The sequence below is a fragment of the Dicentrarchus labrax genome, unplaced genomic scaffold, assembly GCF_905237075.1.
Source record: "Dicentrarchus labrax unplaced genomic scaffold, dlabrax2021, whole genome shotgun sequence".
Classification (NCBI taxonomy): domain Eukaryota; kingdom Metazoa; phylum Chordata; class Actinopteri; family Moronidae; genus Dicentrarchus; species Dicentrarchus labrax.
Window position 1 is genome coordinate 14,514,709 of NW_026136719.1, and position 15,927 is coordinate 14,530,635.

Sequence of the window (15,927 nt, forward strand, 5' to 3'; positions counted from 1 at the left end):
TGTGTCTCTGCAACACAATAAGATTAACTTTGCTTCTCTCCTCTCACTTTTGTTACAGAGAAACCAGGTCCAGAGCGGAAGCGCATTAAAAAGGAGCCCACCAACACCCGGAAGGCGGGCTTGCCGTTTGGAATGGGGATGCCAGGGATCCGGGCTGGGTACCCCCTCTCTGAGCGGCAGCAGGTGGCCTTGCTCATGCAAATGACAGCTGAGGAGTCCGTCAACAGTCCAGGTGCGTGCTTATCATGGAGGCCACGTCTTCTCTGGACGGGTGACGGACAAGAGGGATGGGAGGGAACTTTCAATGTAGACAGTGTTTGTGTGTGTGTGTGTGGGGGGGACATCAATGAAGGTGAGCTTAAAGAAAAAGAGGCTGGGCGGCTGAGGTGTGGAGTTGATTTGTTTTGGTTTATTTTCTAGAGGTCGCCTGTTGGTTTTTTTGCCACATCTCAGTTAAACTCTACCTCTGGTCCGGAATTTTAATCTAGTTATACTATTATAATTCAGATTAATTCTCATTACAGCTGAAATGTAGACCCATGCTGTCAGTAAGAAGGTGGTTGTTTTGTCCACAGTAGTGGAATTATTTATAAAATACAGCATGGGACCTTCAAGGAAATGAAACTATTGCATTAGTCTGTAACCTATGGTGCAATCTCAGAATCAGCCCAATCACAACAGAAATCCAGATTCAGAAGGTCGGCAAACATTTAGTTTTTGTTTATTTGTTATCTGATATCCTCTTTGCTGTTTGTTGATTATTCATAAAATGTACTTCTTCATTATGTCCTCTCAAATGATACATTTGTTTTTGGTAGACAAAGTAATTTACCTGTTTCAGATACCTAAAATAGCAATTATTGTTGTAACATCTTACTTTGTGTCTTACTTTGATGTTTGAGAGATAGAATTACGTTAGTGAGGACCAAAATGCATAGCCATTTTTATTTATATATTAATTAATTTTGGTACATGCCTAAAGGCATGAACATAGATTAAGTGAGTGTGTTTCAAATATCATTTGGGACAATAGCTGTGCAAACTCAATAATGTAAATGTGATTAAGGCTTGAGTTTAATCTTGTAAATATGATGAAATGAGCTCAAGTGAAGTACGTCCAAACACTGTGCTGTCGATTATTGGTGTAAGATTGCCCCCTTCTGGCTGTACGCACTTCAAACTGTTATTGGTAGTGGTAGACAAAATTTACACAAAGATAAAATACAATTCTTAAAAATGTGCGATAAAAACTGTTAAAGTGAAGTGTCCATCTCCTATCTACAGACACAACACCAAAGCATCCGTCACAGTCCAGTCTGGGTCAGAAGGGAACGCCAAACTCTGCATCTAAAACCAAAGACAAAGTGAATAAACGTAATGAGAGAGGAGAGACTCGGCTGCACAGAGCAGCAATCCGTGGAGAGGTACGCCGCATCAAGGAGCTCATCAGCGAGGGAGCTGATGTGAATGTAAAAGACTTTGCAGGTGAGAGGCTCAGTATATACGCAGTCTTTTATTTTGTGCATATAGCGATATGTATTCATTCATATGTTGCATACACCTCTCACACAGTAATTTTTCTCATGTTTAGGCTGGACTGCATTGCATGAGGCGTGCAACAGGGGGTACTATGATGTGGCCAAGCAGCTGCTGGCAGCCGGGGCAGAGGTCAACACCAAGGGTCTGGATGATGACACCCCTCTACACGATGCATCCAACAATGGACATTTCAAGGTAAAAAAAAAAATGCACTGTCAACCAAGACAGCTCAATTCTAAATGCATTCAACATTATACCTTTTACCATTTAACCTCTGACCTCAAAATTCAGAACCACAATAGAACTTGGTAATCACATCTAGAACTGCAATTTATATAAATTATTCTTTTTATTTTATTTGTTTCAGGTGGTTAAGCTGCTTTTACGGTATGGAGGGGACCCACGTCAAAGCAACAGGAGAGGTGAAACACCATTGAAGGTTGCCAACTCTCCAACTATGCTGAATCTATTGCTGGGGAAAGGCACTTACACCTCAAGTGAAGAAAGTTCATCAGGTATGTAATAATAAATCTGTGAATCACCTAATTACATGACTCTTATAAGTTCAGTAAGCTATTAGTGAAGATGGGGCTATGTTACATAAAAACATGTTTTGATTGTGCCTCTTTTTGTACTGTCCACAGAATCTTCAGAGGAGGAAGATGCCCCCTCATTTGCCCCGTCCAGCTCTGTTGATGGCAATAACACAGACTCAGAGTTTGAGAAAGGTCTGAAGTCGAAAGGGAAAACCGCAGACCCTCCTAAATCTGCTGTCACACCCGTCAAAGATGAATACGAATTTGATGAGGATGATGAGGAGGAACGTGTCCCTCCTGTGGATGATAAACACCTCTTGAAAAAAGACTTCCGTAAGGATCCGGTCACCAAGGCCAACAGCTTCATCTCTATACCCAAGATGGAGGTCAAAACCTATTCCAAAAGCAACTCGCTCACACCAAAGAAAACTGTCAGGCGGATCATCTCTGACAGTAACAGTTCAGACGAGGATGATAGGACGTTGTGTTTCACGCCAGCACCTACACCACGGCAACAAGCCCAGCAAACAAATACCAAGACTAGAGACTCTGGCAGCATGAGCTCTAAACAACAGAAAGACAAGAATAAAGTAAAAAAGAAACGGAAGAAGGAAAGTAAAAATAATGTCAGTAAAGAAGTCAGGTTTGGCAAAGTCAATGACAAATTCTGTACATCTGACTCTGATTGTGGAGATATGGAGAGTGAGGATGATAAGGGCTCAAATAGTATAAAGGACTCTTCTGCAGCAAGCCTGAAAGAATCCCCTGGCTTTAATGCATCCTCCTCCTCTTCCCATGGAAACTTGAACTCTCAGAAACAAGTACCATCATTAGCAGAACAGCATCCAAAGCAGTGGAGGACAGATGGCTGGAAGACTGTGTCATCTCCTACATGGTCAGACGTCAGTTCTCTCTCAGACTCAGTCAGAACAAGACTATCCAGTGAGTCTGACTTCTCCTCTGCTGATTCCAGTGTAGAGTCAATAAAACAAGTTAAGAGGAAAGCGCAGGAGAACAAGAAAAAGAATAACAATGTGCACAGTAACACAGTAGAAAAGAAGAATTCTGAGCTCTACAAAAACACCAATGCAGACAGTGCGGTCTCCAAAACCGATGTAGATGGCAAAGTGCTGAAAAAGCATAAAGTGAAGCACAAGCACAAAAATAAGGAAAAGGACAAAGCTCCTAGTCTAGTGCTTAATCAAGACATGAATGAGAAATTTGTCAAGAGCTATTCTTTTGATTTCGATGATTCAAGACAGAAGTCCCTAATTGTTGAGTCAGAATCTCCAGCTGAGAGCAAGGTCAAATTATCCAAGCATGAAAAAGATCATTCAAAAAAGGAGGATAGGCTTTTGAAAAACAAGTCTGAAGATAAGGATTGGTCATCTGGAAAAGACATGCATAGAACAGCAAAAGAGGAGAAAAATAAGAAAACAAAGGACTCTACCAAGGACAAGACAAATAAGGAGGAGCGGGAAAAGCCTGTAAAATCTGACAAGGAAAGAAATGTCAAGGAGAAGGAGAAGCCTAAGGAGGATAAACAAAAGGCTCACAAAGAGGAGAAAAAGAAAAAGTCCAAGGAAAAGTCCTCTTCAAAGGCAGACAGGAAAAGTGAACAGAAGGAGGAAAAGCATCTAAAGGTGGACAAGGAGAAAAACACAAAGGAGGAGAAGGATAAATGTAAAAAAGACAAAGCACAGAAGGAAGAGTCTGAGTATGAAGGCTATGACGTTAACAATCGTTTCCTCAACCTGGATGACCCAAAGTTAAGCACATCAGATGACCATCATGACAGATGGGGCTCCGAGATGTCCTCGGACTCATCTCTATATGGAGATGACAGCTGGGATGCTCCTGTCAAAGAGTACAAGGAATACAAAGCTAACAACTCTGTTAAACTGATTGTTGAGACTGTTAAGGAAGAGACAAGGAGAAAAGAAAACAAAGTCAAGGACAAGAAATCAGATCACAATGAGAAAAGATCAGAGAAAGAACATACTTCTAAGAAGAAAGACAAAGACTCTTCAGAAAAAACAAATGAAAAGAAAAAAGACTGGACAGAAAAACAAAAATTAAACTCCAGTCACTCAGTTGAAAAAGAAAAGAAGCGGAAGGAGTCCACAGAAACAGTCAAAGACAAAAAAGATAAGGATTCTCTGGACAACAGTCGAGAACGTAAAGACTCATATGAGTTCAAAAAGGACATAAAAATCAAACAGGAATCTATAAGAGATGAATATGGCAATGATACCTTCTTCAAAGACGTTGATGCTGTCAGTAAATCGTGTGATGTCAGAGAAAGAAACCACTCTGGAAAGGAGAAAGAAAAGAAGGGTGAGGCAATGGAAAAGCGAGAAAAGACAAAAGCTGACAAGCACAAAGAGAAAACAAAAGACAGAGGAGCTGATCAGGAGAAGGATAAGAGTGAGAAAAGCTCCATGGAAAAAACTGTCAAGGACAAGGATGCAGACCGGGGCACCAAAGACAAGAAGGAGGGAGCCAAAGACAAACACAAAGAGTCTCATGGCAAAGACAAAGATCGGAAGATGTCTTCAGAACAGACGAAGGACAAGAAAGAAAAGGCCTCTCAAGACAAACATGCTGATAGGGAAAAGGATTTCTTGGAGGTAAAGAAGGAGGAAAGAAAACCTGAGAAATTACGGGAGAAAACATGGTACAAGATAGCTGACATATTCACTGATGAAAGTGATGATGATGAGGACAGTTACAATGGTGGTGTTGCACTTGTGTCTGACTCCGTTAGAAAAGACTCAACACCTGATCACGATGAGCTTGATCACTTCCCTTCAGAAAAAATTAGAAAATCATCTGCAGAGGCCAAACATAACACAGAAAAGGCAAAAGAAAAAGAACACAAAGAGAAGAAGAAAGAGAAGACCGCATTTGACACAGGTAAAGAGAGGAAAGGGTCCCTAGAGAAACACAACAAAGACAAGAAAGATTCTGTAGATGCGAAACATAAGGAAAGAAAAGACAGAATGTCAGTGGACTCGAACCAAGAGAAGAAAAATAAGCAGAAGCTGTTGGACAAAAGAGACACCAGTGAGGAAAAGACGAAGAGCAAATATAAAGACAAGCTGGATCATTCTAAGGAAAGGAAACCCTCAAAAGGCAGCGGTGAAAATGAAAAATCTCTTTTAGAAAAATTGGAGGAGGAAGCTATGAATGACTACAAGGATGACTCCAATGACAAGAACAGTGAAATATCTTCTGATAGTTTCACTGACCGAGGCCACGAGCCGGTCCTAACTAGCCATGAATCCATAAGTCTGACTGATGTGTCCGAGGACAGGAGAGACTCACTGTCCATATCTACACCACAGGACAAGTTCAGAGAGAAAGAGAGGCATCGACATTCCTCTTCATCTTCATCCAAAAAAAGCCATGACAAGGAGAAAGAAAAGGTCAAGAAAGACAAAGGAGACAAACGTGACAAGACAGAGGAGATCAGAGAGTCCTACAGTCGCAGAGAGAGCCTACCTTTTGAGAAAGAGCCCATGCCTCTTGAGGCAGACCCTTACACATTCCCATTTGGAGGTAAAGGAGATGGTGAAGATGACTTTGATAAAACATTGGAATTTGAAAAAGAGATGTCCAAAAAAGACAAGGACAAAACAACTGGTGTAATTAGTGACAGAATGAAGGACAAAAAGAAAAAGGAGAAACATAAGGAAAAAATCAAGGAGGAGAAGAATAAGTACATTGATGGTTTTGGATCATTTAAACACTCCAAAGAGGATGTAAAATCATGGTTGAAAGACAGCCCACAGGTCACCGTTCTTAAAGACAGGTCAAAAGAAGAAAGTCCTAAATTTGACATGAAAAAAGAAAGAAATCGGGACCCACTGGACAAAGACAACAGAATGGATCACAGTAAATCTAAGGCTAAGGATGAAAATGAAAAGCTCTCTCAGTCCAAAGACACAGTACGGAAAGATAATCGTCCACGTGAAAAACTGTTGGTGGATGGTGATTATCAAATGACAAGTTTTGGTCAGATGTTGAGTCTCAAAGACCAGGAGATTGAAGAGCGCCACAAGAAACATAAAGAGAGGATGAAGCAGATGGAGAAGCTGAGACCCAAGTCAGGGGACCCTAAACTCAAGGAGAAAACCAAGTCCACAGAGGAAGTACGGAAGAACCGCAATGAGCCGTCAAAGAAATCCAACAGTCTGGAGTCTGGTCTTAAAGAGAAGAAGCTAAAGGATGTAGGTCTTCCGGCCCAAATGATGTCCCCTGGCAGGAAGTTCAGTCAAAACTCAAAGGACTGGCTGGCTGGCCACCAAATGAAGGAGAACCTCCCAGCATCTCCCAGGCCAGATCAAAACAGGCCAACTGGTGTACCCACACCAACGTCTGTCATCTCCTGCCCCAGCTTTGAGGAAGTAATGCAGACTCCACGTACACCATCTTGTAGTGCAGAGGATTACGCTGACATTATGTTGGATGGGCTGGACTGCCAGAACTCATCAGCTATGACTATGTCAATGAATGCCTGCTCCCCAACCTTCTTTGAAAGGTATTTAAATGTTCCACAGGTTATTATTTTGATAATTTGAAGTGGTATGTACTCTGTTAAATGTGACTTATTTTCTAATGTCTTGTCTTTCTGTCCACCCAGCAGGTACTCTAACTCCCAGAGTTTCCAGGAGGGCACCTGTCCTACCCCTGCGAAGAACCTCCAGCTGCCACTTGTCAGCCGCTCTGCATCTTCTGATGTCCGCAGGCCTCTGGAGGATGAGTTCAAGGCTGAAGCTGACAAGTTCCTTCGACAGCAGAGCGATCCAGCGGCTGTATTTGAACCATCACCTTCCTCCCAAACTCTAGAGGACAAATCTGCAACTGTGGATAGGCTGGAGTGCCTTCCATCTCCCTATTTCTCCCCAATAAGAATGTTGTCTCCTCGACTGGAACCAGTCCATTCAACAGCAGATGTGACAGCACCAAGTCTTGCTGGCACAGAGGGTAGTGAACACCTTCCTGAAAATGTATACAACAGTTTCTTGCCCAAACCTTCTACACCAGTTCACAGGCCAGACCCCCAGGAGCCCTGCTTCGACATAGCTGCACCACCAACCCCAGCCCCTGCTGCTTTGCCACCCCTGGACATCGATGACATCTCTGAGCCTCACCACAGTGAGCCTAACCTAGTTCTCTCAGATCTTCCCTCTGTCACAGAAGAACAGGAGCAGGACCAGGAAGAGGAAGAGGAAGAAGAGGAGGAAGAAGAAGAAGAAGAAGAAGAAGAAGAGGAGGACGATGAGGAAGAAGGGGATATTGGTGATATGGGTGATATGGGTGATATGGATGAGAGAGTCGATGAAGACCACTGTGCAGTGGAGGAGCCGGAGCAAACAAGGGAACCATGTTCCTTCTCCCCTCAAGTTGAGGATCCTCTGAGGAAGAGCTGGCCTGCAGAGTCTCCAGACCGGCAGGATCCAGAGGTCCACCAGCTCTCCCCCGCACACTCTGCACCCAACCAGGGAGAGAATTGTTTTGATCACAGCATGGCTTGGAACCCTGATATGGACCTAAAATCTGCCCACAGGACTTACCGGGAGATAGAGGCTGCTGTCTCCAAAATTACCAGTCCTTACTCCCATTCAGACAGTGACATGCAGCATTTGTCAGGACACCCCTCTGTCACTCCCCCTTATGCCACCTGGAAAAGGTGGCACAAAGAGGACCCAGAGGACTTTGATGAGCAGAAGGAGGCTGTGGCTGACATCCCCTCTCCAGAGAGACCTGACACTGCTATTGATGGGGAACCAGACTATTTAAACACCTCATCATCCTCCAATAGGCTGGAGTCTTTCTTCCAGGACTGTAACAAGCCTAGCATAGAGGAAAGTCACCAGATGGACACAGATTCAACATGTGTAGAACCAGACAGCAGACAGACCACGAACAGCTTCAGTGCTACAACTGAAGGCCACATGGCTCCAGCTGTGGGCCCTGAGCCTGTAGTGCCCTGGGCAGACCCATTCCCAGCTGATGCCGATGAACTGGATGACCTGGGACCATTCTCCTTGCCTGACTTACCACTACCAGACAAGTCAGAGGAAGCTGACTCTCGAGACCCAGAACTAGCTGACCACAACAAGACTGTGCCAATCCACATTAGACATACCATTGCAGACAGAGATGACCCAGACATAATGGAGGTTGACTTACCAAGCCTGGCTAAGACTTCATGCCCTGCTGAAGACCTGGGTTTAGGGGAACCTACTGGACAAGACTTAGTTGTACCATCACCACATACCAATTTCCCACAAGAGCTGGACCCTGAGCCTCAAAGCATCCCAGTCAACAGCTCTCTTACACAACAACAGGGCAGCATGCTGGAAAGAAAAGGACCTTATGGAGTACCAGATGAGTCGGATCCCAATATGTTATATTCATCTGTGAAATCAGATGCCGGTCAGCAACATCACATACCGATCCACTCCCTCACTGAGACATTGCAGATACCGATTGATCCAGTGTCTGCTGTCAAGTCAGAGGCGAGACAGGAGGAAATGCCTGAGCCTGTAGCAGAATCTGTGTCATGCAGTCCTCTTCCTCAGCTCCCAGTGGCAGTCACCCTCTCCAGCACAGTGGAACTACCAGACACCCAGGAGACCACATCCAAGCTAACACCGGTAACCCTGACCACTGTGTCCACCACTGTAGATATCCCCAGGAAGGTGGATGAAATCCCTCAAAGGATGACCCGCAATCGCGCCAAGAACAATCCCTCTGCTGCTGTTGTCCCTCCTACCTCCTGCATAATAACCTCGTCTGCCACTGCCACCCCGGTAATGACTAGTCCGGCAGTGAGTATTAATCCGATTCCTACTAGAACCCCAACACCGATATCAGCCTCTTCCCTCTCAGCTCCTAAGAAAGACAAAGAAACGGTCCTTAGTGTCTCCTCTGCAGCTTCTAATTCAACCCCAGCAGTGTCTGTACCCACTTCTGTGACAACTTCTGCACCAGTGGTTCTAAGTAAGACAACAAAAGGTCGCCCTCTCTCCATGGACGAAGAGGAATCTCAGACCCAGCACCCACGGAAGAGGAAATTTCAACGGTCTGCTGGGCAGCAGGTCCAGGTTCAGCTGGTAAACACAGCCATGCAGCAGACCAGGGAAATGATTCAACAGACTTTGGCTGTAGTAGTCAATGCCATAAAGCTGGATGATATTGAGCCCTACCACAGTGATCGTTCCAACCCTTACTTTGAGTACCTGCAGATCAGGAAGAAGATTGAGGAAAAGAGAAAGATTCTGTGCTACATCACCCCACAGGCCCCACAGTGTTACGCTGAATATGTGACCTACACCGGCTCCTACCTGCTGGATGGCAAACCCCTCAGCAAGCTTCACATACCTGTTGTAAGTTATGGTGTCTTTACCTTTTTCTCTAATAGAGCCAAAGTAGTGAATAGGTTTAAAACACTTTTATTTAACATATTTTAACGTATTCTTTGTTGCATCTGCTCATCAGATTGCCCCACCTCCATCACTGTCAGAACCTCTGAAGGAGCTCTTCAGACAGCAGGAGGCGGTGAGAGGGAAGCTCAGGTTGCAGCACAGCATAGAACGGGTAAGGAATATATTCTCTAAATCTTTTTCTGGGCTTATTCTCTATCCCGAATTCACTCATTGCTCAATCTCTGTTGCTGCTTTCATACATACAGCTACATACATGTGCACTGAAGGCTATGAGCACTTCTTTGATGGAAGATCAAAGTCTGTTTTTAACAGAAATGCAAGTGAAATCTGAATACCCCCTACTCTTAGGATGAACCAGTGTGAATTGCAGACAAAAATCTATTTCATCTCTCTTGCTAATTGACAACCATTTCTGTGAAGCATATGTAGCAGCCTGCTAAAGACCCATTTCTTTAAACCTCACCAACCAGCCCGTTGGTGAGCCTCATGTCGTACTTTATATCTAATAATTGATTTCTTTTCTCTCTTGCTTACTGTTCACAGGAGAAGCTGATTGTTTCATGTGAGCAGGAGGTTTTAAGGGTCCACTGCAGAGCAGCCAGGACAATAGCCAATCAGGCTGTCCCATTCAGCGCCTGCACCATGCTGTTGGACTCTGAAGTATATAATATGCCATCAGAGAGCCAGGTATGAAATATATGAATATAGTGTCAAATGAATTAAAGCTTATTTTATTAGCAAATTAAAACTTAATCCATTACTTAATCTACATTGTAACTTGGTGCATGTTCTCAGGGTGATGAGAACAAATCTGTGAGAGATCGCTTCAACGCTCGTCAGTTCATTTCCTGGATCCAGGATGTGGATGATAAATATGACCGCATGAAGGTAAATATCAGCACTTTGCATGTGTTGTTATTTCTTCAATGAAATTGATGCCATAATCTTGTGAATATACCAAGTGGATTCATGCTTGTCTTCTCCTTCCCCAGACATGTTTGTTAATGCGGCAACAGCACGAGGCAGCAGCCCTCAACGCAGTGCAAAGGATGGAGTGGCAGTTGAAGGTCCAGGAGCTGGACCCGGCAGGGCACAAGTCCCTCTGTGTCAACGAAGTGCCGTCCTTCTACGTGCCAATGGTCGATGTCAACGACGACTTTGTCCTGCTGCCTGCATGACACAGCTGTGCTCAGAGAGCAAACTTTGTCTGAATCACTTCTTCTTAAAGAGACTTCGTTGAACAGAACGAATGGAAAGGGCTAGCAAGTTTGAAAGAGGACTTTAGACAGGAAAAATTATATTCTGTAGAAAAGAGTAAAGGTGAAAAACTTGCTCTCGATTCCCTTCCGTGAAGAAGGAAACATGTTTTTACTGGGGAAAAAGAAAATACACAACTTGCACTTTCATCCTCAAAAGTTTTTATGCTTTCGTTTGATCAGAGTGTGAGAAGCAGAAACAGTTTTTGCTTTGAGACTCTGACATTGGGACAAAACTCCTCAGTGCTCAGTTACAATGAGACGGGGGACAGAGATATATTTTCTGAGTTCGTTTTTGGTCCCTGCTTCGATAGACCCACCACTGGGAGGAGGTATCAGATAAGAGCTCTCCCAACAGCGTGGTGCCTGTCCGGAGGGAGGACTGAGGAGAAGCCTCCCCTGTTGACCCAGGGCTCCTGGTGGGCCAGGAGAACTAGACAGAGTCCAGCGCTGACCCTGAGGAAGTCAACAGAGTCGTGGTGCATCATGTGGATCTTCAATGTGTATCTACAACAAGACCGCTAGGATGGACAGACCAGAAAGCTAGAACCAGCCGCTGATGGTTTTGGGGGCTATAAGACCATATACCTAGAGGACGCCCTCTCTGTTCACACTGCACTGGGCCTAGCTAAACAGTAGTGCAACAGAGCCTGCAGCGGGTTGGAATACAGCAGAGGGTTGGCAATGTGTGTGCACGTCAGGGCCCGTGTCTGAGAGGAAGAAACTGACCCTGCAGCCTCTCAGCCTGACTAAACAAAAGAAGACAGGCATAGATCTCTGAGGACAGACCGGAGTGTTCCTCAGCCACCCTTGCTTGTTCCAACACAAACACATCAAACCGCCATTGACTGCAAAAACACCACAGGACAACCAGAAGAAACAAACATAACGAATGTTGAGATTCAAAGAGACTATTGAGAAATTGTGGTTTGGCAGGAGGAGAGAAATATTGTTTTTGTCTATTTCTTTACTTGGGCATTTCATTGTTTCTGAGGAAGTGACTTGAAACACTACAGAGCCAATATTAGTTTAATGGAAAAAAACAAAAGAAAAATGAAAAAAAGTTGTATTCCGTAAATTATGTACAGTTTTTATATTCGTTAACCAATGTATTCTTGCTGCCTTCTAGATAATTTATTTTGCCACACATTACTGCACAGTTGTAAATAACCTATGTACTGTAATATCACTCAGTTAAGTGTAAAGAAAAAACATAAAAGAAATAAAAAGTATCTTTTTATGTACAGTTCACTTTTGGGCAGCACTTTCCCCCCCTCATATCCATGGGCCAAAATGTGTACACGATTCTGTCAGTATTTGAAAGACTCCAGTGCACAGTTGTATGATCCCATCTCTAGATTCAGTCCAGGTTTAGGTAAGGCAACTCACCTAGACGTGGATCACCACAACTCACAAATAGCTGACAGAGAACACTTCTGGATTAAACCGGCCTCCCACAGGCCAACCACCACATAGTCCCTCAGATGTAGCAGAATAGTTGTTGAGGATTTATTTAAAGAATAGACAGAGGATTATTATTCATTGCTTTACTACACAATTATATCCGAGAAAATTCGAACCAAGAAAATGCCTTTTTCAGTGAAAAAAAATGTACTCATTGTTGGGCAAAGTCACATAGATATATATGGGTGGGATGAAAGTTAGAGAGATGTCATTCATGAGCAAAACCATCATGTTAATGTAGAATGGTTTCAAATTCATTTTCCGTGTTTTTAATTTACAAAAAAAAAATTGACTAAAATCATTTCTGATCATCACAAAACATCATTGTCTAAAACCAACAGGACACGGGTCTTTCAGCACACATGCTCTCTTCTCCCAGCTGGTCTGCTTTTCACAGCAAATAGGCCGAAGAGGTCTAACAGCCACTGAAAGGTTTCATTCCGTACTGACTTGAAACGCTTTGTCAGTCTGTCTGCCCCTTGTCGTTGGAGAGCAGCGTATTTTCTCAGTGCTCTTCCAACTTTTACTCACTAGATGGCACCAGTGTGTCAGAAAACTCCAGAACTTTATTTGGCTTTGCAATGAGACCTGTGGCCTTTCACTTGGATCGGTGTTTTTAAATATCTTGAAATTTTATTACAGCCTATATGGAGCTCAATTCCTATATATGATTCTAGTGCAACACCTTGATCGGTTTGGTAATCAATTGAATCATAATAGGCTTCTCGGCCTTTTTTATCAATGTTTAATCTGCAAGGGGTTTGGCTAGTGTTGTCAGGGATTTTAAATGTTAAGTTACTTCCTCATATTACTTCATTGTGTGGTGGCATTTGCCATATTCATGTTCTTGTGTCAGGCCCAAGCAGACAGTTATGAGACTTAAATCTTCTCAGAATGAACCAAAAAGTGGACAGACATTAACATAAACAGTGGAGGGGAAAGAAATAGCTTAATGCTGAATAGATCTTTTTTCTTGTTTTGTTTTTTTAATTGTCTCCAATTAAGAATCCCATTGAAATGTTGATTTGTGATGACTTGTATTGATTCTCTATTTTTAAATGGGTTTTGAGGAGCTTTCCCAACCTACCACATAGGCTGTCTCTCTGTGTGTGAGAGCTGCTCATGTATCCTGATGGCAATATTATCAGAAATCTTTTTTATTTAGTCATTTACACACTGTCAGTCAGCATAGCTCTGTACGGTATGTCTAGTCAAGTGCAATGGTTGTTGCTATTACACTGTGCAGACAAGGTGGCTAGATGTATAGTCCTGGATATTTTTGAGAGATACACACACATCTTGGTTGGTATACATATACATACATATTTGGATACAAATAGCCAGAAATTTGGTTTTTAAACCCCTGTTTGTCATGTTTTTGTTTTTATTTTGTTGGGTTTTTTTACACCGTTTTGGGGAACGAGGGTTAAGCGTGTCTTTTGTTCACAGAATCCTTGTGTTTTTTAGCTCAGTGTATGTAGTTTTGAATGTTGTTGTGTTTATCTTAGGGGTTTTAGTTCCTGTATAAAGCATAAACACCAGTGGCATGTCAATCACGTTGCTTATCAAGCAGAATGTATACCGTTACAATGCCCTGACCGACCACACCCTTTCACTATTGTTTACAAGACATCAAGTGTGTTTCCGTTTCATGTGTCACCTTTTTTAGCGGTTTAAGCCCTGCCTTTGTTTTTACTTCTGTAATCGGTCATTTATTTGAACCACAAAGGCTTGAAATGGTGATGGTTGACACAGCTGACAGGCGATTCTCTCCCCCCCTTAGTTTGCGGTACACCGCTGCACAGAGCAATAGACTAAACACATCCATCAGCGTTGATTCTCCAGTGTGAATATTCAAATAACAAAAGAGTGATTTCTGGATAAATTGAATACAGACACAAACACACATCAGTCCTCAGATGCACAGTAGAGCACTTGGCACCGTGGTGATACAGATGCTAGCCTAACACCACCTCAGTCAGCAACATATTACCTCTACTTTCCTCACATTCACTCATAATGTTTATTTTAGATTTGTTATTTGTTGTTTTTTCTTACTGGACATAAATATACATAATTGCTATTTTTTCATTCTATAGAATCACGATTTCAAGCCTTTTTTTCTAGTTTTTTTTTGTTTTGTTTTTGTTTTTTTTAATTAAAACCCAGACTGTAGCTATTTCTTTGTTCCTTTTTTAGAGTGGAAAATTACTAATAAAAAGCATGGAGAACTACTCTTTAAATGGTGAGAAATAACCTATTTATTATCTTTTTGTTTTTTCTGACACCTGTGGTATGTTTTGAGTTGAAGTTGGTCTCCGCTGTGTAAATTTTCCTCCTTGTAATGCGTGAAAGAGACATACTGTACATAGCTCTGTAAATAAAACCTCCCAGGACGTTTTGCACCCTCCTCTTTGTACTAGTCTGAAAAATTGCGTAGAATGTGGGGTTCTAACAGCAACGAGCTGCGTGCGCTTGCTGCAGGTGATTATGATGTAACAATGTAACATTTTTTTTATTTGTACAATGTAGTTTATTTGTGTACATATTGTCGGAGCAGCTAAGAGGGGGGCGGGGGGATATATGAGGGGGTTGTTGATGCTATTGTCAGTGCTGTAACAGAAATCCAGTACTTTCACCTCTAGCTGTTGTTGATTTCCTGCAAAAAAATAAAGACAAAAAAAGACATAAAAATAAAAAACGCGAGAAACTGAAAATGAGGATGGATGGGAAAAAAAGACTAAAACTGAAAAGTAAAAATTCTAAATTGTTATTTTCTACAGTTGCATGTACAGAGAGCGCGAGAACTGCTGTTGTTCCTCAGAGATTATGTTCGTTAATAAAATTTTGAAATATTACCAGCCTTCCTTCGGTTCTTGATTTTTAGTGTTTGCATTGTGTGTGTCATGATGTAACAGCTCTATCATGTGCAACGGCACCATCACTTCTGATATATACACTCATATAAAAAACTAGGCTACATTTGATAATATACCTTTAAATATTAAATATACATTTAAATAAGATTTATCTCAACATAAGGACCAAGCAAATATTATGGTGGTCTTGTGTAATTTAGGAGACAACTTTCTATTGATAGCGGGCTGAGGTAACCATGTTTCATAGTGTTTGCCAGAGATGTTTACAATCTGAATGTTTGAAGTGCCTTCTCTGACATGGCTGCCAGATTTAGTGAGTGTGGTCACCTTATAGCCTGGGTTCAGTCTGCCTAAAATTGGACTCATGGCATAAGGAAAAGCCCAGATTTATAGACATAAATAGGTTTAATTCTCTATGTTTTTCCTTTATCTTTTCCCTTATTCTAACTCGTGCACATTGGAGTCCTGTCACCCAGCAGATTACACAATTTTACTAAACCTATTCATGGCATTCACTGGAATTAACATTAACTGCAGAGTCACAAGGCAGAAAAACCAGTCTGTGTCCTGGGTCGTCACCTGTTGAAGCCCGATGAAAGAAATACAAGTCACCTGTTTAACTAGAAAAAGTACACACTACAGTGTCAAGTGATACTGATCACTAAATGCTGGCCAAAGCCAAGTTTATTTCCAGGCTGAACCTCCAAGGCAGCGTCAAACTGAGGTTAATAAACTTTTGATATAGCACTTTTCAAAAGAAAGTTACCACACGTTTTACCTCAAAATGTAAACACTT

The 15,927-nt window shown here is 42.4% G+C and overlaps 1 protein-coding gene across 2 annotated transcripts in view; it reads left to right on the plus strand.

Moving 5' to 3' along the window:
• ankrd11 (ankyrin repeat domain 11) overlaps positions 1-15,110 on the plus strand; it is a 98,450-nt gene extending 83,340 nt beyond the window's left edge. Inside the window, exons 5-14 of one of the 2 annotated variants that reach the window (XM_051378241.1) lie at positions 59-232; positions 1,285-1,485; positions 1,592-1,734; positions 1,907-2,054; positions 2,184-6,618; positions 6,721-9,472; positions 9,585-9,683; positions 10,076-10,219; positions 10,328-10,420; positions 10,525-15,110. In XM_051378241.1, the coding sequence (XP_051234201.1) occupies positions 59-232; positions 1,285-1,485; positions 1,592-1,734; positions 1,907-2,054; positions 2,184-6,618; positions 6,721-9,472; positions 9,585-9,683; positions 10,076-10,219; positions 10,328-10,420; positions 10,525-10,710 (8,375 nt within the window). In that variant the 3' untranslated portion in view covers positions 10,711-15,110. The remainder of the gene's footprint in view (positions 1-58; positions 233-1,284; positions 1,486-1,591; positions 1,735-1,906; positions 2,055-2,183; positions 6,619-6,720; positions 9,473-9,584; positions 9,684-10,075; positions 10,220-10,327; positions 10,421-10,524) is intronic. The other variant, XM_051378242.1, reaches the window with a different exon arrangement.
• Positions 15,111-15,927: the final 817 nt, after the last annotated feature.